Source organism: Siphateles boraxobius, unplaced genomic scaffold (assembly GCF_051911475.1).
Source record: "Siphateles boraxobius isolate OS27281-9 unplaced genomic scaffold, OSU_SipBor_1 49, whole genome shotgun sequence".
Classification (NCBI taxonomy): Eukaryota; Metazoa; Chordata; class Actinopteri; order Cypriniformes; family Leuciscidae; genus Siphateles; species Siphateles boraxobius.
Genome location: NW_027509130.1, coordinates 6,846,649 through 6,872,216, shown reverse-complemented (window position 1 = coordinate 6,872,216; position 25,568 = coordinate 6,846,649). Strand labels below are relative to the sequence as shown.

Genomic DNA, 25,568 nt, shown 5'->3' with positions numbered 1-25,568 from the left:
ATCAGGTTTTCTGTCGCAAAAAACACAAGTAATATGCTTTTCAAATAAGAAAATCCTATTTTGAATATCAAAATGTATGGTCATCAGCTGGAACAAGTGAAAGTGGTGAGATATCTGGGTATGTGGATGGATTATAAATTACATTTTGGAGTTCATATTCAGAAATTGATAGAAAAATGCAAAAAAAAAAAAAAAAGGAATAAATGTGTTAAGATGTTTGTCAGGAGCAGATTGGGGGACAAGCTGTCAGTCACTGAAAAGAAGGTCAAACATAGTCTATGATAGTATGGTTTACAGTTAACCTTACTTAAAAAGATAGAGGTAAAATCAGGCTTTGTGTATTTGTTGTGGAGCATTTAGATCTTCTCCGGTAGTATCATTACTTGAATTGGGAGAATTGCCGCTAGAACAACGTCAATTGAGGATGAGGTACTGGTTTAGTGTAAAGGGACATTTGGAAAACCATCCAGTTAGACTATTTCTGAAAGACTGTTGGGAATATGAATGCAAATAAACAGCAAGCTTTGGATGGGTAGTAAGGAAGGAGGCAAACCGCTTGGGATTGAAAGATGTAATAGCCCCAACTGTTCCCGGCAATTCCCCCTTGGATGTTTCCTATGCCACTGATTGATTTACAAATACATAAAGTAGTAAATAAACCGGTGGAAAAAACACACCAACTGACATACTGTCACAGTCACCAGTCACATGTCTTTCTTTGTTCTGTTTTCCCGCCACTCATCTGTGTCTATGGTTTCTGTCATTTAGTTCATCATCTGTTCCTCTAGTTAATTATCATCTGTGTTTCTGTTAATCTGTGTTCATCAGTGTTTGTATTTAGTTCCTTTCAGTTCAGCCCGTCTTTGTCCGTTCTCAGTTATACTTAGTGTGTGTGTGTGTGTGTGTTCATCCAGCCTGTCTGTACCCGTTGATATTATATTAATATAGTAAAAGTTTGTCTTGGAACTTTTTGCCTCTTTTTCAGCCTACACCACACCGTGACATATAGTAGTTCAACCATATATAAGTCAAGAATATTATTCTGTATTACAGGTATTTACTGATGGGTCAAAGGAGCCAGAGTCTGGCAGAGCAGCAGCAGCACATTCACCCCGACATTTAAAACAAAAATTGCAAAAAGAAAATCTGATCATGTGTCAGTATTTACTACCGAAGTATTAGCTATCATATTAGCGCTACAGTGGATCGAAGAAATTTAACCAGCAAGAACTGTGATATGTAGGCCCTACTGGCTCAATCTCAATGGCTACTCTAATAAGTGGAAAATCTGAAACTCTGCAAGATTTAATATTTGAAGTGTTACAATGTCTATTTAGAACAAGGCAGTTAGGGATATTGGTATACTTCCTCTGGGTGCCAGCGCTTGTGGGTGTGGATGGAAATGAGGAAGCTGACCAGCGAGAAAAGAAAGCATTAAATCATCCGCAAATAGAAATTAATGTATTTTTAAGCAAATCGGAAATCAAGAGATTTATATCAATCGAAATTAGTAAGAAATGGCAAATGATATGGAATAATGAAGGAAGACATCTTTATCAGGTACAGGAGTGTATTGGAAATGAGAAGAAAAGATATGGAAATAGGAAAAAATATATAATTATTTCAAGGTTAAGAATTGGTCACACTGTATTAAACTCAGGGACGTGCACAGGAATTATGAGGGGCAGTTGCTCTGACCTGAAAAAAGGGCTTCCCCTACATTCAGTTGTGCTTCTTGCTCGTATTCAGTTCTGATGGTAGGCTACGGGCAACTACGCATGATTTGAGGTATGATTGCGTAAAGGGAACAGCAATTCCGGTAGGCAACAGAATCGACTGCTAAACCCAGGGCCGATCCTGAACTCCCCCTGGGGCCCTAAGCAAAAGGGGCCCTCTACCTGACCTGTGACGCCGTGAGCTATGTAAACCATTTGCCATTGCCACACAATCACACCTGACACTTCAGTGCTCCCAATACAATCCTCCCTCCTTGAAACAAAACAGTCAAAGAATAAGTACAACAATATAGAACAGAATGAGGTTCAAACAAACAATATTTATTGAATAGAGTATTTTATATAGAATGTTAACATAACAAGTGAATATTAACGTAAACATAAATAAGAAGAAAATAATAAATTATAACCCTGAGCTTTGGCTTTTGGGATTAACTTTGGTTCTCTCTACAGCCTGGGTATTTTCGGCATCAGTATGATTTTTATTTATTTATTATTATGCATGTTGAAGCAATTCTTGATTTATGGTTATTATTTACTGAGGGATGTGCATCCATATTGACCAGTATGTCCAGCTAATCAACATTTTAAATTCAATATAGCCTATAAACCAATAGTCAATCAATGTCAAATTGTCAATACATGCTTTCTATCTTGCATAATTAGTGCAGTTGTTTCGAGTTTTTAACTACACTGAGACTAGATAATCAGTTTCTTGTTTTATAAATGTGACTTTGATTGGGCGTGCCATCATTCACGTGCATGTATTGTACAGTATGTCTGGTCTCCACATTTCTGCTTGAAAGATGCGAGTTTCATTTCGTGCACGCGCATATGAACGCACGATAACACACGCGACGCGGTTATGTTTTCCGAGCTGCAGTAAACAAACACCGTTGCACTTTGTCGTTTATCAAAAACAAACGTAATACATTTTTTTATTTTACTCTCACTTTTGTCATGCACAAAGTGATGCAAGAGATGCACTGCCTGCCCAGCTAGGTTAGCAAGACCGAAAAACATCAAACTTTGCTGACATCAAACTTAGAGAGGAGAGAACACAAGTTTACCTGATTGTTGTTCCCGCAATTCACTCTCATGGGTTTTTTCTTCTTCATCTTTTCGTGACCAGAAGGATAGTTTCGCTTCATTTTGTCATGGATGTTGTACACATTAATTGACACGCTATGACACGAGATGGAGGCGGGGCCTTAAGTAATTTGTGGGGTCTTACGCACCGGTCGCGTGCAGCGCTGCAGCCACGTAAACAGTTTGCCCTTCCCTTACTGACTTTCACTTTCGGTGCACGAATGGAAGTGAATGAGGCTTTGCGATTTAAAAAAAATAAATAAAAAATTTATCTAGGCCTATGTGAAATTCTGCAGCCATTGTACGATTTTTATTATTTTTTTCTCGGAAGGGCAACCTGAGTCGAGAAGGGCATATGGGCAGTTGCCCGGGCAACCTGAGCAACCCCCCTGTGCACGTCCCTGATTAAACTACAGTCTTTTTAAAAGAGGGAAACATGAAACAGGAAATTGTGACAAATGCGGAGATCCAGAAACAGTGCAGCATATTATTTTTGAGTGTGCTGCGTATGTAAGGGAGAGAAGACAGTTAATTCAAGAATAAGGATGGATGGGAATTGATGGGAATTCAATAAAAGTATTGTTAGGAAACGAGGCAAGACAATCAAGAGTCCATTAAATATGATTTAAATATCTAAAAGATACAGGAACAATGAATATAATATTATTATTATTTTATCAAGCCTATTTATTTATTTATTTATTTAATTATTATTTTCTTTTTCCCCTCATTGATTAATTTCAATTCTTCCAAAACTAAGTGCACTCCACACTCCAGATCAGTAGGTGGCGGTAATGCACCGTTTACGTTGGCTTGCCAATCCGCCATAAAACAACAGAAGAAGAAGAAGAAGAAGAAGAAGAAGAAGAACCAAGAACGCTTCTCCTGCTGCTCACGATCACTCACACAGTCAGCGATGGATATTCCATTTGAAGAGGAATTGTTGAAAAACTGTAAGTACCACTGAAAATGATTTGAAAGAGCTTGTCTTTATTTTACCACGGTTTTGTTAGGAAATATTAAATGTCGATTACAACCCAGTTTGTGTCCTTAATATTATGACGAAGTTTCAAGTTTAATGTGATATAGGAAACTAGGATTTAGAAGTAAAAGGAATTCATGGCATCCGCCGCCGACAAGAATGGCCAATGTAACTTACTCTGTTATTTCGGTGAAGAGTTCCGAGATCTTTTCTGAATTCGATTTAGAACCCAGAATTGCATTATTTTGGCCAATCTCTCTCTCTCTCTCTCTCTCTCTCTCTCTCTCTCTCTCTCTCTCTCTCTCTCTCTCTCTCTCTCTCTCTCTCTGTGATTGTGGTTTATGTGTGGTTTAAATATATATTGTTATTTATTTTAATATATATTATATATTAAATATATTAATTTTTATATTAAAATATCAATATATATATATATTATTGATGCAATAGATTACGTTGTTTATTTTAGATAAATTAATTGTGTTGGAGTTAAATATATTATAATGTTATTCTCTTGATATTGTTAATGATTTAAATGTCCTCTCTTATGATGTTATAATACCTAATCAGTAGACCATATGACTAATTTACGGTGGCCCAGTAGTGCACAACACATCGAAATTTAAAAAGCAATCATAAGAACACAACGAAATAAAGCCGCAACACAACGGAAATGCTCTCGACCACTCGAGGGCTCTCGGAGCGCGATAAAGTTGGTTTTCCATGCCATTGTTCAGCAGTCTAAAAGTATATCAACATCACGATTAGTTTTAACAGTATGTAGGGCAGCTCCCCCTGCCACGCAAAGATTTTACCCCTACAGCGAGAATGCTTTGATGCACTACGACAGCGCATGATCCCTAAGGGAACGTCTGGCAATTCCAAGTGGTTAAAACGTATAATTTATTATAATATAATTTGATAAATAAAAAAAAAAACATTTGGTGAATTACAGGAATGTATTGGCACATTTCACCTACAATAAGTCAGTCTGGTCTCTAGGAACCTACCACAAGATTTGGAACATGAAAAAAAAAAAAAACCTTTAGGTGAATTACAGTTGTAGGCCTAATGTTTTTATAAAAAACAAAATTGTGTACTGTGCATACAGGGAGCTATTGGCACAATTGTAACTCAGTCTGGTTAATAGGAACTACAACCTTTGAAACATGATAAAATAAAATAACTTTTATTATAGTACAGAAATTTCTTAAACTATAATTGTTTACTGTAAATACATGGAGGTATTGGAAAAAAGTCACCTGTAGTAAGTCAGTCTACTACCAATACAATCAAGCTTTGGATTTTGAACATGTCTGTTTTTTAATATTAAAAGTAATTTTAATTCATACAAATTATATGTTTTAACAACTTGGAGGAATTGGCAGACGTTCCCTTAGGGATTATGAGCTGTAGTAGTGCGTCAAAGCATTCTAGAGTATAATGCACATAGGTGATTTTGAATTAATAAATGTCGATATACAATGGCTACATACTGTTAAAACTAATTGTGATGCTGATATACTTTTTAGACTATAGACTATACTATACTGTTCTATAGAACAGTGGCAAGGAAAACTAACTTTGCCGCGCTCCGAGAGCCCTTGAGTGGTCGAGAGCATTTCCGTTGTGTTGCGGCTTTATTTCGTTGTGTTGTGGCTCATTTCCGTTGTGTTGTGGATTCATTTCTTGGTGTTGTGGCTTAATTTCGCTGTGTTGTGAACTTATGTTTGCTTTTTAAATTCCGTTGTGTTGTGCACTACTGGGCCACCGTACTAATTGATCATAGTGTTACAGTGTGTTCATACTTGCCATGTTTGGTTCGATTAAAACAAAGCCCCTCCCTGATAGCACGCGTACATCATGGAGACGTCTATTTGATGTGGGTGTTTACATCTGGGAGATGTATTTTTTATTGTGTTTGCAATCATCTGCAATACGTCTATAGGACGTTTCTTGTCAGATGTCAAATAAACGTTTAGAAAATGTCTTTAAGATGTTTATGATTTAGAAAACTGACATCTTAAAGATGTGTATCAGTTATGAAAGCTTTAGCGTAAGTTGACATCTAATCCTGTTCTAATACTTGCAGCATACAAGTTCGGTACTTTCACATGTCTGAGTTCACAGATGCTGACGCCAACATTCAGTTCGCAGAAACCGACGCCGGCGTTCACTCAACCGCGTCTCGATTTCAATCATAACAACAAAATCATATCGTTGATTTTGATTTCACCGACTCTGGCTTTGGAGTGTTTGCTCATCTGCAATATGTCTATAAGACGTTTACTGTCAGATGTCAAATAAACGTTTAGAAAATTAAGATGTTTATGATTTAGAAAACTAAAGACGTCTATCAGATGTTAGTAAACAGCAGATACTTTCCAGATGAAGTGATCTTTAACAGACATCTCGCAGACGTTCGTATGTGATTGCTCTGTTAGTGCGGTTCACTGAGACCGCTGATAAGATGGGTCTGTTGAACGCAAGACGCACCAAAGACATGTAAACGTACCAAAAACGGGGCATGATGTCACAAAATGTTACCCTAAAAAAGACAGAATGCTCAAGCATGATTTTAACCAATCGTGAACATAGCCCTATGCCTTTAGGTTCGGTGTTAAAATGCCAATGTGAACGCTAAGCTGACCAGGACTAAATTTTTATTTTTTTTTGGTCTGGACCAAACGAACAAAGCCAACCGAATTGTGAACACACCCTAAGAGGACTCTGAGCATGTCTGTTTTACACACCCTGATGAGGCTTATTAGCCGCAATGCGTCCATATGTGTTTGAATGTGATTGTTTTTGTTTTTAATATTATAAATCCATGAGTAAATAAAGGCTTTTTACATTTCCCTTATCCTCAAGTGCCTTGGCCTTATATGTTTCTTAATGGGTTGAAATATGCCCTATCTAAAGAGCACCGGGATACAACGATTTTTACCCTAGTACTCTTTGCATTTCTTGTTTTATTTAAACATTTTTTCTCATTAGGTTCTCAGGCTTGTAGTAACATTAGCAGCCAGTTGGTGGCGCTTGATAGCACTTCACTAGGTCCACAGAGGAGGAGCTGGACTAGGTCAATTAGCCATTATTTGTATTATCTGTATCAAATATTAAGCTTATTATTTAAGGGGTAAAGTGTTTTAATCATTGAATATTAACAAATAGTTTGCATATAAGTTGTCTGCTGGGCATATACTACTAATTATTACAACTTTTAAAATGTTTTCGCAACTTGGAACCAATGTAAAGTCTGTTTTTAAACCCCACAGAAATCATTTTCTAATAACTTTAACCAATATTTAAAAACATCTGTAAATACATAACCGATCTCTAGAACCGCTGCACATGGAAAACATTAAAGACTGCTTGACTGAAAAAATTGGAAACCAGACTTGGATTTCAGTTTTATAGATGGTTGTGAATCAATTGGCTGTTTTTGGACAGCTTTATTTATTTATTTTAATGTTTTTTTTAGTTTTTTTTCTCCTGCTGTTTACAGTGACACTGATCTCTCCTGACACTGACATTCAGGCTCCTCTGGTCACCAGTCAACCAGCTGTGGCCGCCATCAGCAACGGCACGTACAATATTCCTCTTTAATCTTATCAATTACCAACCTCATCTTGCATTGCACTGCACACAAGCACATCAGGGTTTTCAATTGTCTGATCATTTCAGTGAGCGTGAGAAAGATAGATATTGACTTGGAGATGACTTTTTAATTCTTCAAAATGTTTAACCATCACAGGGAACCTCTCTGCATCTCTACCGCTGTTAATGCCCAACATGAAGAAGTCCTGGCATGAAGACATCATTCAGGACCTGAGGAATCACCTAGTGCACAAACTGTGAGTCCAAGAGGAACCATCTCTCATCATGCTGTCACCATAATGGGTGTCTTTGGTTGTTTTTGAGCAATTTTTAGCCCCTGTAATGAATGCTTCCCTGCAGGATTCAAGCCGTATTCCCAGTCCCAGACCCTGCAGCGCTGCTGGACAGACGCTTTGTAAACTTGGTCGCTTACGCATGTGAAGTGGAAGGGATCTTCTATGAGTCTGCCAACAGCAGGGTAAGGATATAAACTTTCAGTTCAATTCACATTTATTTGTATAGCACTTTTCACAATACACATCGTTTTAAAGCAGCTTTACAGAAAATGCACATTACATTTTAGAGTGATCTGTTATATGAGGTATTTCAGAAATGTACAAATACAAATCACTGTTAGCTAAAAAAAATGTTTTAAAGGGTTGGTTGATTATGATTTCACTTTTCTAACTTTAGTTAGTGTGTAATGTTGCTGTTTGAGCATAAGCAACATCTGCAAAGTTACAGCGCTCAAATTTCAAAGCAAAGGAAGATATTTGCTTTTACAGAAATTGCTTTTTAGGGACTACAACAAACGGCTGATAGGGACTCTAGGACATTCCTCCCGGGTTAGTGACATCACTAACCCTAAAATTTACATAAACTCCACTCCCGGGAACTTTATATATAGTTTATCATGACAGAATATGCTAATCAATGACTAGAAGATAACTACACATAAGCTACATAAATTCACCAACTAACCATTCAGAAATGTCCTGTTGCATTCTACATGTCACTTCTTCTTGAGTCTCTCCATCTTTGTCCGACTCCGGTTTGAACATAAAAGACTAAGTGTTTTTGATATTTTCAGTGCATGTCTGTGTGAGGTAAAAGGACACAAGCTGTTGAAGCTCAGCCCTCTGTGCCGGGAGTAGCAGCTCATTTGCATTTAAAGGGACAGACACAAAAAACGGTGTGTTTTTCCTCACCATCAAAAAGTGACAATTTTAAAGTGCCCCTATTATGATATTTTAAAGTTTCCTAATGTTGTTTTGGAGTCTCCTACAACAGAGCTACAGACTGCGATCAAATGGTCGTTTTCCTGCTGTTGCGACCAAATTTTGTTATAGGTCACGCTGGCACGACGCAACGTTGCCCAGCAGCGAATGGCAAACAAAATGAAAGCGGAACGAAACTGCGCTACTCGTTTGTGCTTCACAGACCGTTTATTAGTTCGGACCAATAATAGACAGTGCAGAGCCGCGAGCTACACGCCAGTCGCGGGCCGATTTCGATCACATGACACCGTTACTACACAGCGCCGGGAAATCCAGTGAAGAAATCCATTGAATTCGCCAGAGAATTAATAACATTGCTGCAAGATCCAGCGAGAAACATTCAGATTCGACGCAGAGTTCTCTGTTATAAGCCATAGATATCAGATCAAACAGCGCTGGCTTTGAAAACCAGGGAAAACATTGTGCCATGAATGAAATGAACAAGTTATAGAAGGCTTTAAGTCCACAAATCACCAACATTCACCATGGATTTAATGTAGTAACACCAACCGAAACTACACATCTTTTTCCAGCACTTCAAAACTATAATATCATATTTATGTTATTTTTATGAGATGACCAAAACATTTTTGTTCATCCTTCAAATATTGTCCCCATTTATAAAGCTAAAAGTTTCAGATTGTAGGAAAAGTCACACTTATTTAAAAATAAAAAAAGATGAAATTACCATTGTAAACAGTAAGTAGCTGCAGAGGACGCTTATTGGATATTTTCAGTCCATAATATCTATTTTTTCACTCGTTTTGCTTTTGAATTAATATTAAGTCATTATGAATGACAATAATTAAAGTTAGTGAGCTCAGTGCTTTATTGTCAGCCCCACATTGCTACCAAATACTTTCTGTAGAACTCAGTGGCTCTGGTGTTGCTGCCCTCAAATGTTAGTCTGGAGCCCTGTGAACTTAAAATAAAACTGCATATTGTAATTTCTGTACATTTAAGTCTATTTATCAAAGCATTTGTCAGTAATACAGATATTTTGGGGGAAAATGTGAATAATTGCATTGCAAGCTGATTTAAGGTGTGCCCCTACATTTCCTGCTTGTGCTCCTAAAATTTTTAGTCAGGGGCTACAGCGCTCCTAGAAAAAAGTTAGTCTGGAGCCCTGTATAACAGGTTTACATGCATCAAAGGTCAAAAAACTGTTTCATTTTCTCATAATATACATTTGCACATCACCACATTTTTAATGATTCTCAAACGACGCGTCAGATGAATCAATCTCTCTAAATCCCTCCTTTCCACGAGCTACTCTGCTCTGATTGGCCGGACAGCTCGGCCTGTTGTGATTGCTTTACCGCGTACAGCGTGCTTGTTCGAAAACAAAAACGTCAGCTCTGCGTGTCCTGAGGCTTCCTACATGGTAAACTAAACACAGTAACGAACAATGACGTCGATTTTACCATATCAATCCGAACGCGAGTCCGATGATGAAACATTGGAAGAACAATTCATTCAACTCGAACCTCCATCACAAGACGACTCGAGCAGGATCACTACTAGAGATATTTCTCAGTGATGCACTACTCAGTTTGAGATACATTATGAGATGTTGCAACTGTAATTCCTCAGCATCAGCAGTAACAAGTGCATGTCCATCAACAAACCGATTATTTTACTTATACTTATTTATTTACCATATCAATCCGAACGCGAGTCCGATGATGAAACATTGGAAGAACAATTCATTCAACTCGAACCTCCATCACAAGACGACTCGAGCAGGATCACTACTAGAGATATTTCTCAGTGATGCACTACTCAGTTTGAGATACATTATGAGATGTTGCAACTGTAATTCCTCAGCATCAGCAGTAACAAGTGCATGTCCATCAACAAACCGATTATTTTACTTATACTTATTTATTTACAGAGTATTTTTCTAATTTATTGTGGTGAACATGTGGAAACTATCAATACAGTGCATACATTAGCCGAACTCTAGCGTGAAAGACTGATGTAAAACAAATCTTGCTCTACGGTTAAAGGTACATTGTGTAGGAATTTCTCCCATCTAGCGGTGAAATAGTATTTTGCATTCAAACGAATAGTGCTCTCTAGCACCTCGCTTTTTCAAATGCGTGTTGCAACTACGGTAACCGTTATGTACCAAGAAGCTATGACAACATGTCTTCCAATAGCCCTTCATCGAGTTTAACTATACATGTTCTACTTTGAAGAACTCCGAGATTTGAGAAACAGTCGTCAGTAAAATAAAGGGAACACAGCAAAAGTTTAGGATTATACTGCTGTGATATCATGGTAAAGATTAATTTTAACCACTGATTCTTCACATGCTCGTCCTTGGGCAGTGAAAAAAAAACTGGCTTTACCTTCACGTCACATTGTAGATCACAGCATTTTCTCCACATGATGCTATTCAGTATCCACAGGAATCCGCTACAGTGTCTGAGGGGTTTCAAGTTTTCCCTGGTGTCTGCACGCACAATAAGTGGGTGGGCAATACTGTATGCTAATGTTACGTCTTGACGTCACAACAAAACGGCTTATGAATCATTTGAAAAATGATTTATTTCATTGACTCAGAGTCGACTCTTACTTTTAAAAGACTTTATATAAAAAAATCTTTATACAGTGAACTTTCAGATTTAAAACTTTGTAGGATATTTTTATTTACTTAGAGCTATTTTACACACTATATAAAAAAATCCTTAATAGGGGCACTTTAACATACTATATAAAAATATCGGTGGGGTATTTTGAACTAAAACTTCACATACACACTCTGTGGACATCAAAGACTTAATTTACATCTTGTGAAAAGGGCATTATGCCACCCCTTTAATTTAAACAATGTAATAATTTAAGGCAGAAACAATGAGCTCATTGAAGTAATGAATAAAAGATCAGTTAATCACACATGAGCTAAACTGTTTTGGGCCTTATAGGTCAGTAACAATACTTTGTAATTGATACGGAACTTAATAGGTAATCAGTGTAGAGATGATAAAATTGGTGTTCCCTATCGGTCAGTCACTACAACGTAGGTCATGACTGACCAATAGGAATCTCGCTAGAGAGGCCAATCTACTTCAAGTGAAACTAAAACAAGCCAATACACATTGGCGTGTGTGGCGAGGGGGGCGTGGTTCAGCGAAGTCTGTAGTGCGAGAGCAACGACGGAGCCGAGTGGTGAGTAAGTAGGTCAAGTGCAAAATGACGAACACCTGTCTCTGATTGCAGTAATTGGCGTGGGGAGACCGCATAAAAGCTGGCTGCTGCAAGAGAGCAGTGAGAGAAGGACTGGGTACTCGTGCACGTGACGTGAGCTGGACGCTGAAAGTGGAAAGAGTGATATTTGATATAGTGGAAAGAGTGATATTTGATATAGTGGAAAGAGTGATATTTTAAATAGTGGAAAGAGTAATATATTTATATAGTGGAAAGAGTGTTCTCTGAACGTGAACGTGGTTTATGTTAGAGCGTGCACAGCGCATTTCTTCTGTTTCTCAACCAAATAAAAGTGTACAAGTCCCAGTCACGCCGACCCCTGTCTTCTTCCATCACACCAACACTGAACCTTCACTACAGCGTGCAATCATTTGCAACAGCTGTGCAGCCTTGCAGCGCTGGTATTTAACAAGCAGCTGGTGCGATTGCAAAATAGCTTTTTGCTTCGGAGCCAAACACTTCGATGCCTCTGCTTAGGTTGAAGTCTACTGTTACGAGCCTCTCTGAACCTCTCCTTCCCGGTGCGGGCGTGACAACACGACAGCGCGAGCAGTCTCTCTCTCTCTCTCTCTCTCTTTCTTTCTTTTTCTTGTTTTTGTTTTAAACTGAGCAAAAAGAAAGAGCTGTTTTAACAGCTGGTAAGGTGCGCTTCAAACGCTCAAAAGCTGTTATAACAGCTGGTAAGGTGCGCCTCAGAGCGCTCAAAGGCTGTTGTAACGGCTGGTAAGACCAACGAGAGATTCAGCGCACAGACGGGTGCACATTCCCATCTGTGATCGCTGTGACTGTTCCCCTGTGTGTTTCAGCACCAGTGAGAGTAGTTGAGCTTACACCGATAGTTCGCGTCTTTTTCAAGATGACGTTCTATCTGTGTGTTTCTGGATGCGGTCGTTACCTGGGGTTGCGGTATGGTCACGATCGCTGCCTTGTGTGTCTGGGCCTCGAACACGCACAGGCAGCGTTCGTGGATGAGTCATGTACCCATTGTGGGAAGATGACCATCTCGGAGCTGAGGTCGAGTCTCACGTTCCTGCAAAGGGGCGGAGTCCCCGTGCCTGCACCTCGTTCCAACCCCCCTTCGCGGGTTGCTTCGGGCAGTGACACGGGTGACCTGAGGATTACAGTGAGCGCGCTTCCTTCGGGGAACCAACCTCCTAGGAACCCTCACAGCTCTCATGCTCCGCAACCAGCTGAGCTGCCAACGGAGCGTGCTGGAGCATCCTCGAGGTGTGTACCAGTCGTTTCGTTCAGCGCTCCCTGCGACGACCAGATGTCGATCGCTGCATCGGAGGGTGGGTCAGACTTCTCTGCGGACGACGGCTCGGAGCCGCTGCCTCCTTCGGGTGTGGCGGCGGTGCCCGAGTCGGACCCGGAGATGATATCCATGCTTTCCCGGGCCACCAACAGGATCGGGCTTGTGTGGAACCCTCCACCGTGTCCCGAGCCCTCGAGGTTGGACGATTGGTATCTCGGGGTGGCGCGCGCTGGTTCTCAGCAACCCACCCCAGTGCCTTTCTTCCCGGAGGTGCATGAGGAGCTCACAGGGACGTGGACGGCACCTTTTACTGCCAGAAACCGTCTCGGTGGCTCCTCCTCCCTCAACACCCTTGATGGCGGGGCAGCTAAGGGATACACGCGTATCCCGCCAGTGGAACGGGCCGTTGCTATGCAACTGTGCCCTAACTCCACTTGGCGTGGAGAACCGTGTCTTCCTTCCCGGGCCTGTAAGTACTCGTCGGACCTGACCGGCAAGGCTTACAAGGCCTGTGGGGAAGCTGCCTCTGCCATGCACGCTATGGCGTCGTTGCAGGTTCATCAGGCCAAGGCACTGAAGGACCTGCACGAGGGTGGTCATGATCCACAAGTTCTCCAAGAACTTCGTGCCGCAACTGACCTCGCACTTCGTGCGACGAAGGTCACTGCGCGGTCAGTGGGTCGTGCGATGTCCACACTAGTGGTCCAGGAACGCCATCTCTGGCTGTGTCTGGCTGACATGCGGGAGACCGACAAGATCAGGTTCCTTAACTCCCCCGTGTCTCAGACCGGCCTCTTCGGCGACGCGGTAGAGATCTTCGCCCAGCAGTTCTCGGCTGTACAAAAGCAGACTGAGGCCATCAGACACATCCTGCCGCGGTGGTCCGCTGCTTCCTCCACCCCACCGCCCGCGGCTCCTCGGTCTGCTCGTCGCCGTGGGCGTCCTCCTGCGTCTGCCCCTGCTCCCGCGCCGCAGCAGCAGCCTCCATCTAAACGGCACCGTGGAGCCAGTCGCAGGCAGGGCGCCCGCCCGTCCAGGCCCCCGCCAAGAGGGGCGGCAAAGCCAAGGGTAAGCGGCCCTAGGACGGGTGACCCGGAGATGGAAGGGACTGCTCTCCAGGAGACGATGACTGCATCGCTCCCTCCCCCGGAAGAGGGCCAGGTGGTAAATCCTTTGTTTCATTTTGTCTGTGTTCCGCCGCTGGCCTTAAAACCAGCGGTACCCAAATTTTCAATAAAAGAGCAGTTTCTATCATCTCTGGGTCCGAAGGAGACCCGGAGAGCAGCGGGGGGTTGGAATCCTCACCACTCTCATCCGCCTCTTCTTTCGCCAGCAGGCAGCTGTGTACGGTCTGAGAACTTCACTGAGCCGCCTCCCGCACCTCCTGCCCCGTGGAACCAGGTAAGTGCTGCACAGCACACTCAGACCCCGCTACAGGCCGCCTCACAGAGAGAGCCTCCCGAACCGCGTCCCTGTGTTCCACCTCGCTGCCCCACTCCGGGTACGCCTACGGTCCCTTTGGTCCCGCTTGTACGGTCTCTGCGAGCCTGGTTAGCGCTCCCCAGTCCGTCTCGCTGGCTCATTCGAACCATCAGGCTCGGCTATGCGATTCAGTTCGCCCGGCGTCCCCCCAAGTTTCGGGCCATCCACTCCACTACAGTGAGAGCAGCCGCTGCCCATGTCTTGCGTGTGGAGATTGCAGTCCTACTGGCGAAGGATGCGATAGAGCCTGTCCCTCCAGCCGATATGAGGTCAGGGCACTACAGTCCCTACTTCATTGTACCCAAGAAAGGTGGTGGGTTACGACCGATCTTGGATCTGCGAGTTTTGAATCGGATCCTCCACAAGCTACCGTTCAAAATGCTCACGCAGAGACGCATTTTCGAATGCGTCCGTCCCCAAGATTGTTTTGCAGCGATCGACCTGAAGGACGCGTATTTTCATGTCTCGATTCTTCCTCGACACAGGCCATTCCTGCGCTTTTCGTTCGAGGGTCGAGAATATCAGTACAAGGTCCTACCCTTCGGGCTGTCCCTGTCCCCCCGTGTCTTCACGAAAGTCACGGAGGGGGGCCCTTGTTCCCATGAGAGAAGAGGGCGTTCACATCCTCAACTATCTCGACGACTGGCTCATACTAGCACACTCTCGAGATCAGCTATGCGAACACAGGGACCTAGTGCTCAGGCACCTCAGCTAGTTGGGTCTTCAGGTCAACTGGGAAAAGAGCAAACTCTCCCCTGTTCAGAGGATCTCTTATCTCGGTATGGAGTTGGATTCGGTCGCCCAGACAGCGCGCCTCACAGAGCAGCGTGCTCAGTCGATGCTGAACTGCTTGAACACGTTCAAAGGCAGGACAGCGGTCCCACTGAAATTCTTTCAGAGGCTCCTGGGGCATATGGCAGCAGCAGCAGCGGTAACCCCGCTCGGCCTGCTTCATATGAGACCGCTTCAGCACTAGCTTCACGGCCGAGTCCCGAGATGGGCGTGGCATCACGGCACTCACCGGGGGGCTATCACACCGGCGTGCCGCCAGACCTTCAGCCCGTGGTCAGCCCCCTTGTTCCTGCGGGCAGGAGTCCCCTTGGAACAGGTGTCCAGGCATGCTGTGGTATTCACAGATGCCTCTGCCACCGGCTGGGGTTCCACGTACAACGGGCATGCAGTGTCAGGGGTGTGGACGGACCCCCAGCTGCATTGGCACATCAATTGCCTCGAGTTGTTAGCAGTACATCTCGCTCTGAGCCGCTTGAAAAGGCTGCTACAGGGCAGGGACGTGCTGGTCCGTACGGACAACACTGCGACCGTTGCGTACATCAACCGACAAGGTGGTCTACGCTCCCGTCGCATGTCGCAACTCGCCCGCCATCTCCTCCTCTGGAGTCAGAAGCATCTGAGGTCGCTTCGAGCCATGTATGTCCCCGGCTTGCTCAACCGTGTGGCCGACGAGCTATCATGAGCTGTGCTTCCGGGAGAATGGCGACTCCACCCCCAGGCAGTTCAGCTGATCTGGAGAGACCTGTTTGCCTCCTCAGAGACCTCCCACTGCCAGCTGTTTTACTCCCTGACCGAGGGAACACTCGGCACGGACGCACTGGCTCACAGCTGGCCCCGGGGCCTTCGCAAATATGCGTTTCCCCCAGTGAGCCTACTTGCGCAGACACTGTGCAAAGTCAGGGAGGACGAGGAGCAGGTCCTTCTGGTGGCTCCCTATTGGCCCACCCGGACTTGGTTCCCAGAACTCATACTTCTCGTGACAGTCCCTCCCTGGCCCATTCCTCTGAGGAAGGATCTTCTGACTCAGAGACGGGGCACCCTATGGCACCCGCGTCCAGACCTCTGGAAACTCCATGTCTGGTCCCTAGACGGGACGCGCAGGTTTTAGGTGACTTACCCCCTGAGGTACTTAACACCATAACTTCAGCACGGGCGCCGTCCACGAGACGTGTTTACGCCCTGAAGTGGAACCTGTTCGTCGAGTGGTGTTCTTCTCGCCGAGAAGACCCCCGAAGATGTTCGATAGGGTCTGTGCTTTCCTTCTTGAAGCAGGGGTTGGAGCGTAGACTGTCTCCCTCCACCCTCAAAGTACATGCTGCCGCTATTTCAGCGTATCACGACCACATAGATGGCAAAACAGTTGGAAAGCACGACCTGGTCGTCAGGTTTCTTAGGCGATTAAATCCTCCTCGACCCCCCTCCATACCCTCTTGGGATCTTTCCCTGGTGCTTCGTGCACTTCAGGATGTTCCCTTTGAGCCTCTGCAGTCAGTAAACTTAAAGCTTCTTTCCATGAAGACTTTGCTGCTGGTTGCACTGTCCTCTGTCAAGAGGGTAGGAGACCTGCACGCATTTTCGGTCGACGAATCGTGCCTAGAGTTCGGGCCGGGTGACAGCCACGTGGTACTAAGACCCCGGCCTGACTATGTGCCCAAGGTTCCTACCACTCCCTTCAAAGACTAGGTAGTGAACCTGCAAGCGCTGCCTTTGGAGGAGGCAAACCCAGCCCTGGCTTTGCTCTGTCCCGTTCGCGCTCTGCGTATGTACGTGGACAGAACTCAAAGCGTTAGGACCTCAGACCAGCTCTTTGTCTGTTACGGAGGCCAGCAGAAGGGAAATGCTGTCTTGGCCTACCAAGCACAAGGCGTGCGCTGCCCGCTCAGGTTGCATGCACACTCCACGAGAGGCGTTGCATCCTCCTGGGCGCTGGCACGTGGCTCCTCGCTAACAGATATCTGTAGAACTGCGGGCTGGGCGACACCTAACACGTTCGCTAGATACTATAGCCTACGTGTAGAGCCGGTCTCCTACCGTGTTCTCACCCTAGACGGGTAGAAGCACTGAGAGGCCTGGCTCTGTCAGCTTGCTGCACCCTACTGTGCACCCTTATTGCTCCAGAGTAAAACCTGTCGAGTCCTCCAAACCCCTCGGCCCAGACTTGGCGGAGCGTCCGGCATCAGGCCCTTATCCGCTGAATCCTTGAGAACCGGATCTGGGCTTGGTTCCATATGTGTGACCCTACGGGGATCCCATATGTGTATACTTTCCACGGACACTCCTATCGGAAGCCTGTGTCTTTCCCTTGGGCTAAGTCACCCATTATTTCGTATGCAGTACAACCTCGGGTTAATCCATACATATTTTCCACATAACTCTTTGAAGAAGTGGCTTCCGCAGCGTTCTCCTTCCTAAACGGAGAGGGCACGCTTTCCCAGTGTTATCCAATATCTCACTGTATGGGTTATCACGGAACAACAGTGTCATACTCAATCTGTGTAAGCCTCCTCCTATCGTCCTTCAAGAAGGTGTAGACAGAGGCTTGCACAGGGGCGCTGGATGGGGTGCAGCAGCTGTGGCGCTTTGGTAGGGATTCCTATTGGTCAGTCATGACCTACGTTGTAGTGACTGACCGATAGGGAACATCTCGGTTACATATGGTAACCCTCGTTCCCTGAGGGAGGGAACGGAGACGTAGGTCCCGTCGCCACATCTGCTGCCGCCCGCCTCAGCAAAAAACTATTGTGCAATCGCACCAGCTGCTTGTTAAATACCCGCGCTGTGAGGCTGCACAGCTGTTGCAAATGATTGCACGCCAATGTGTATTGGGTTGTTTTAGTTTCACTCAAAGTAGATTGGCCTCTCTAGCGAGATTCCTATTGGTCAGTCATGACCTACGTCTCCGTTCCCTCCCTCAGGGAACGAGGGTTACCATATGTAACCGAGACGTTATGTGATCATATTTTCTTGACCTAGTAAGAACTCTAGCAGCTGCATTTTGTACTAACTGTAGCTTGTTTATTAAGGATGCAGGACAGCCAGCTAGTAATGCATTACAGTAATCTAGTCTCGAGGTCATGAATGCATGAACTAACTTTTCTCCATCAGAAAACAGAGAAGTTAGCATGTTCCTGTTCATGTAGTCGATCTAAGAGTATTTTATAATCTATAGTGTCGAACGCAGCACTAAGATCAAGTAAAACTAATATTGAGATACAGCCTTGGTCAGAAGCTAGAAGTAAGTCATTAGTAATGTTAACGAGTGCAGTTTCTGTGCTGTGATGTGGCCTAAATCCAGACTGAAATTTTTGTTTATACATTATTTTGCAAAAAAGAGCATAATTGAGTGGACACGACTTTTTCTAGTATTTTAGACATAAATGGAAGATTTGAAATGGGTCTGTAATTTTTTTTATTCATTTGGATCTAATTGTGATTTCTCTATGAGAGGCTTAATAACTGCCAGCTTGAAAGATCTTGGAACATGAGAGATAAACGAGTTAATAATATTGAGAAGAGGCTGTTCTGCTACAGGTATCAACTCTTTCAGTAGCTTAGTGGGTATTGGATCTAACATGTTGTTGGTTTAGATGCAGAGATCAGTTTATTTAGCTCTTCCCGTCCAATAGTTGCACTGCAATTGTTCTTGAGGGGCAATAATTGAGGCTGAATCATAAACGCTGTTGAAGGTAGAACATTTACAATTGTATTTCTGTTACTTTCAATTTTCTCATTGAAGAAATTCATAACGTCATTACTATTAAACTGTGATGGAATAATATGTTCAGGTGATGTCTGTTTATGTTAATCTAGCCACAGTACTAAATAAAAATCTTATTTTATAACGGGAAGTGTTGTCTTTCCACGCATTTTCATGCCATATTTCATTTTTATTTGTTTGTTTGTTTACCTTTGTTTAAACTACAAAAGCTGTTCAGTGTTTATATATATCCTTATATATATATATATATATATATATATATATATATACAGGGATTAAAGTTCTCCGTCGCTACGACGTATTTCCGTTAATTGCAGCGAGTCTATGACGGATTTCCATCAATTGCAGGGTTCCCGTCTGTCCTTAATGTCTTAAATTCACTTTTCATAATGTTAAGGCCTTAAATAGGCTTTCATTTCTCAAATAGTGTGATAAATGTCTTAATTTTAGTTTGAATAGGTCTTAAATTAAGGAAAGACGAGGTGTATTCACCCTGCTGAGGGGGATGTGATAAAGCCTGGATCGGAGCGAAAGCACGTTCCTCTCTCCACTCTAACATTCTGTAATCACTTCGCTTATGGTCCAGTCCGGGTTTTCAATTCCCGCTCACGGAAAAACTGCTCCGTGTTCACTCAATTAATCTTAGTTTTGGAGAAGTGCATGTCAGGCTACAGCTGGTTTGCTGCGGTCCGAATCCGAGCGAGTTTGATCCCTGCGCCCCCCGCAGCGTTGGTCTGGTTTCACGTTCAACTTAATTCTATCGAACCCTGGTGCGTTTGCGTGCATATTACGTCAACGCAAACGTGCACGGCGCATGATAGATAACAGAACGCGGGTCAATATTGGCCGTTTCTCAATACCAATAGGCTACGCAAACCTCGGACTTGCGTCCTTGATAGTTCGGACTTGGCAAGTTCGACTCGGGAGAACGAACTCCCGAGGACGCGAGTCCGGTTATTCTGCAAACGGATCCGCGCCGATCTTGGTTTCGTCACTCATCTCGCTCTGGCTACTCCGGTTATCTCTTTATGTATATTTTAGTCAACAATAAAATGAAATATGGTATAAAATACAACTCTGCCTCTTTTCATCAACAATAAAACGAAATATATACAAAACACCTCTTTTCATTTATAAATGAACATATTATCATAAACATATTAGGCCTATATGGCCACACAAATGTGGTTCAGATAACGCACATTGATTATCTTCACTCCATATATTTATAACAACACGCAATATAAAACGCAACCCTGCTTCTTTTTGTTTTCATTTTAAAAATATGAAACATTATTGATCATTAAAACTGACAAACTTAACAAACAGAGACAGGGTTGTATCATTTTATTTTATTATGCATGTACACATACAAGAGAATGCATAGTAAAATATATAAAGAATATTTTATATATTTTAGAATATATAACATTACACAACCCTGTTGCTTTTTGTTAAATGTCAGTTTTAATTATCAATAATATCCATAAAAGTATAAGTAGCCTAATATGTAGGCTATAAGAAGCTATACAATGAGAAATAAAGCAAACAATTCAGTCAAACATTAGTCAGCTCTCTAATAGGCTACACAGTTAAAGTTAAATAGCCTAAATATATAAAGTTATGAAACTTCACTTTGCCCTCAGCCAAAACGATTTGCCATTAAACAAACTATATATTAATATAATTTAGCATTGTTTGGTCTTATAAGATAAATAAAAACATGCACTGAAAAGTTATGTAGATGGTTGATTATTTGTCAAGCTAAGTAATTTTTTTTCATAGATTAAAATAGCTTTTAAAATATGCAAACTGGCAATATTAAAGCGGTTTAAAACATCTCCCCTTAAAACGATATTGGTCTCGACTATTTAAATAAAGTTAAAGGAATATGACTTGGCCTGAAAAAAATTCAGTCAGAAGAATTTTTTTCACTTTAATCCCTGTATATATATATATATATATATATATATATATATATATATATATATATATATATATATATAAAATATATATAAATATATATGTGTGTATATGTGTTCAGGATGAGTATTACCACTTGCTTGCTGAGAAGATCTACAAGATCCAGATTGAGTTGGAGGAGAAGAAAAGGTCAAAGCCGGCCATGAGCACTCAGGATCCTTAACACCCGGCCTTCACCAGCTCGACTCTACGGGACCTGAACAAGCCATTGACAGTCACATTAGATTTGGGACAAATCAATCATGTGACGGGCAGAATTTTGAGCTGGATCTAATTTGAGTGTATAATAGCAGGCAGAATATGTAACTTCAAGAGAGCAAACATACAGTACAGTACATCTCCCTTTTGATTTATGTTCTTTCTGATTGTTCTTTGCTCTTTATACTGTTTATTGTTGTTTTATGTTATACTGAAGGCTGTATCATCTTTGCAATTTAGAGGAATAAGTGAATGTCATCATTTGAAGGTTTTCAGCATCACAGGTTGATGTTGTGAAACAGTAATTCTCTGTATTCTTTGTTAGATAGAAAAACACTTGAAGTCAGATGAAGTCAGACTGAGCTTTGAGAAAGATGCAACTAAAGTTAATAAACCCTTTCTTTACCAGGGTCTGAGATGTTTTTTTCCTGCAATATTTCTATTAAACACTTGTTAGCGTTATTATTTTTGTGAATGGACGTCATTCACGTATGTTCATATTTGCAAAGTGTTTATTTTTCATAGTTAATTTGAATGATTAATTATTTCTTCTCAACCAGAGAAACAGGAATCTAGAAATAAAGACCATCACGCAAAATGTTACATGGATTTAAAAAATACAAATTAAAGTATTTAGTTACGTTCTGTGATTGAGATATTTCTTCTCCTTAATGATTTAGAGTAATTGCTGTTTAAAACAAAATCGTTTCTTGAGCACAATAATCAACAAAGCAAACTATTAAAAAAGTGTAATTAAAAGGAAAAGGGATGTGACACGGTAAACATGCCTCTGTCCCAACTTATTTGGAGTGTGTTGCACCCATCAAAATCCAAATTTGTTTTTCTTTACAAAATACAATTAAGTTAATCAGTGAAAACATTATCTTTGTAATTTTGTCAGTTAAATAAAGGTTTAAGATAATTAACAAATGTATTTTATTGCACTTTAGAAAATGTCTGGAAATGGATATGTAGTAGCTAGCAGCCAAGGTGAAGTTGAAATTAATGTTCAATAATGAACAGTAATATGATAATAAAACATAAAGAACAGCATTGCTATGTTTACTTTATTTTAATAGTTAATTATTATTACCTGACCTGTAATGGAGACATACCTCTGTGCTTCTATTCAAGTATATATATATATAAAAACATCTCAACATTCATGAAAATTCAACATTTCACCAAAAAACATTCTCAACCTTCTCCTCCTGCGCAGGGACCTTTGGTGGGTGAGCTCATCAAGGTCTTCGAGTAGCCTATTATCATAGTGTATAAGCTCGTTTTTTCCCATCTTAATTACATTAATCGTACACTTCAATACTACACGGAAGACACCAGATGGCGGTAATGAGCAGCTGGTAAGCTAGCAACGTCATTACGTTACGCGGCCCCAGAGAAGGCTGCAGTGTCCGAAACTGTTTCCGAAGGTGCCTTCGTGCCTTGTCATTGGACAACAAGTCAGCTGCCTTGGTTCCCTTATCGAGTCGGTCTCTCGACATTACGTATGGGGGAAATCCATTTTCCTCGAATCATGAAGTCTGATATAATAACTCTTTTGCTTGCAAATAGCCAATGGCGGTCCCGCCATCACCTGATTGGCTGACACTGCTCAATATAGGTGACGGCGGGCGCCAAAAACCTCAGAATCTTTTTTCTTCACTCGAGTCTGTTTTCACCGTTGATGTACGCATTCAGAGCGGAGTATATTAAGGAGTTTTAATTCCCCTCTCGCGTTCCGGTGGATTATATAATGTCTCTTTGTCGCCCGTGTGGTGGACCCATTGAATCCCGGACGCACACAACTTGTGTGCTGTGCCTGAGTCGGGACCACACAGAGGCGGCACTCGAGGGATAGGGATGTCCCGCCTGTGAGGAGCTTCCCATCAGATCCTTCGTGCAAGGCTGGCCGTTACACGTAGCGACGGCCTAGTGTCTCCTGCCTCTCCCCAGTCTGCCGCCGTCGAGCCGCGGACCGGGAGACGGCAGAGATCTCCATTCGCGGGTTCTGTTGAGGCGCTGACGTCGGCCCAAGGTCCACGCCATCCTCACGTGGCAGAGCCCGTGAGTTACTCTTGAGGCCATTTACCGCCCTCTTGAGGAAGCACGGGAATTATCTCGTTCGGTTACGACGATGACGACGCCAATAGTCCGAGTCTCCGTCTGAAGGCGCCCTCGCCTCTTTGGATGCGGAGCTTATGGCCATTCTCACTGAGGCGGTGGCAGATATGGTGCTGGAGTGGACAGCGGCCAAAGAGCTGCCGTCGGAAAGGTGGCCTCGGCGCGGGCCGTAAAGCTGAAGCGAGAGGCAGTTCAGGAAGTCGCTAAAAAAAAAAAAAAAAAAAAAAAAAAAAAAAAAAAAACAGCGCTCCTGATGTGCGTGTCAGGGAGGAAAGAGCGCGGGACGTGTTCGTCGGACCGGTGCGAAGAGGGCGTGTTCCCGCCCAGAGTTCGACGAGAATGTGTTGTTTCTGAAACCGCTGTGTTCTGTTTCAATAACAAGGTACATTACATGTCTCAGCAAAAGAGCTTCTCTCCCCAACATTATTACCCGCCTCATAGACGGGAGACGCATCGCAGAGCGGAAGCTCGGGGAAACCCGAGGAGATGGCTATCTATGTCCCCGTGCATGATGCCGCGGACGAGCTATACCATTTCATATAGCAGTCAATGCTTTCCCGGTGGCTGGCGCCCAGCCCCCGCCGCAGCATTCATTGCCCTGTATGGCGATTCTGATTACTACACAGTGTGTATTCACAGTTGTTGCGCGATGCAACTGACGCTGTGTTACGTACACACCACACTGTTATGTGTAAGGATTTATGCCATTATATATGGCCCTGTGTCCTTCAGTGCAATGGCTATTCTGTTTACTGCAAGTACGTGTTCACAGTTGGTGCGCGATGCAACTGACGCTGTGTTACGTACACACCACACTGTTATGTGTAAGGATTTATGCCATTATATATGGCCCTGTGTCCTTCAGTGCAATGGCTATGCTGATTACTACAAGTACGTGTTCACAGTTGTTGTGCGATGCAACTGACGCTGTGTTACGTACTCACTACACACTGTTATGTGTAAGGATTTATGCCATTATATATTGCCCTGTGTCCTTCAGTGCAATGGCTATTCTGATTACTGCAAGTACGTGTTCACAGTTGTTGTGCGATGCAACTGACGCTGTGTTACGTACTCACTACACACTGTTATGTGTAAGGATTTATGCCATTATATATTGCCCTGTGTCCTTCAGTGCAATGGCTATTCTGATTACTGCAAGTACGTGTTCACAGTTGTTGTGCGATGCAACTGACGCTGTGTTACGTACTCACTACACACTGTTATGTGTAAGGATTTATGCCATTATATATTGCCCTGTGTCCTTCAGTGCAATGGCTATTCTGATTACTACACCGCAAGTATTCACAGTTGTTGCGCGATGTAACTGACGCTGCGTTACGTACTCACTACACACTGTTGTGTAATGATTTATGCCATATATTGCCCTGTGTCCTTCAGTGCAATGGCTATTCTGGTTACTACGCAGTACGTATTCACAGTTGTTGTGCGATGCAACTGACGCTGTGTTACGTACTCACTACACACTGTTGTGTGTAATGATTTATGCCATATATTGCCCTGTGTCCTTCAGTGCAATGGCTATTCTGGTTTCTACGCAGTACGTATTCACAGTTGTTGCGCGATGCAACTGACACTGTGTTTATGTACACACTGCACACTATATGAATTTGCCGTTGTATATTGCCCTGTATCCTTCAGTGCAATGGCTATTCTGGTTACTACGCAGTACGTATTCACAGTTGTTGCGCGATGCAACTGACACTGCGTTTATGTACACACTGCACATTATATGAATTTGCCGTTGTATATTGCCCTGTATCCTTCAGTGGAATGGCTATTCTGATTACTACGCAGTACGTATTCACAGTTGTCGTGCGATGCAACTGACGCTGTACACACTGCACACTGATATGTGTAATGATTTATGCCTTATATATTGCCCTGTGTCATTCAGTGCAAATGGCTATTCTGATTACTACGTATTCACAGTTCGTGCGCGATGCATCTGACGCTGTGTTACGTACACACCGCACTCTGTTATGTGTAATGTTTTATGCCATTATATATTGCCCTGTGTCATTCAGTGCAAATTGCTATCCTGATTACTACGCAGTGCGTATTCATAGTTGTCGTGCGATGCAACTAACACTGTGTTTGT

At 42.9% G+C, this 25,568-nt stretch overlaps 3 protein-coding genes across 4 annotated transcripts in view; 2 read left to right on the top strand and 1 right to left on the bottom strand.

The window, feature by feature from the left end:
- The window catches only part of LOC143710998 (MIF4G domain-containing protein B), a 1,123,636-nt gene that overhangs the window by 413,405 nt on the left and 684,663 nt on the right, over positions 1 to 25,568 (bottom strand). The gene's annotated exons all lie outside the window — the stretch shown is intronic.
- LOC143711055 (uncharacterized) overlaps positions 1 to 25,568 on the top strand; it is a 60,009-nt gene that overhangs the window by 17,367 nt on the left and 17,074 nt on the right. The window lies entirely within an intron of this gene.
- On the top strand, positions 1,538 to 22,378 carry LOC143711030 (histone acetyltransferase p300-like). The gene is made up of 6 exons (XM_077202319.1): positions 1,538 to 1,560; positions 3,603 to 3,778; positions 7,316 to 7,393; positions 7,565 to 7,664; positions 7,768 to 7,885; positions 21,189 to 22,378. Exons 1-6 carry the CDS (start codon positions 1,538 to 1,540, stop codon positions 21,288 to 21,290), a joined length of 597 nt encoding a protein of 198 aa, XP_077058434.1. The 3' UTR covers positions 21,291 to 22,378.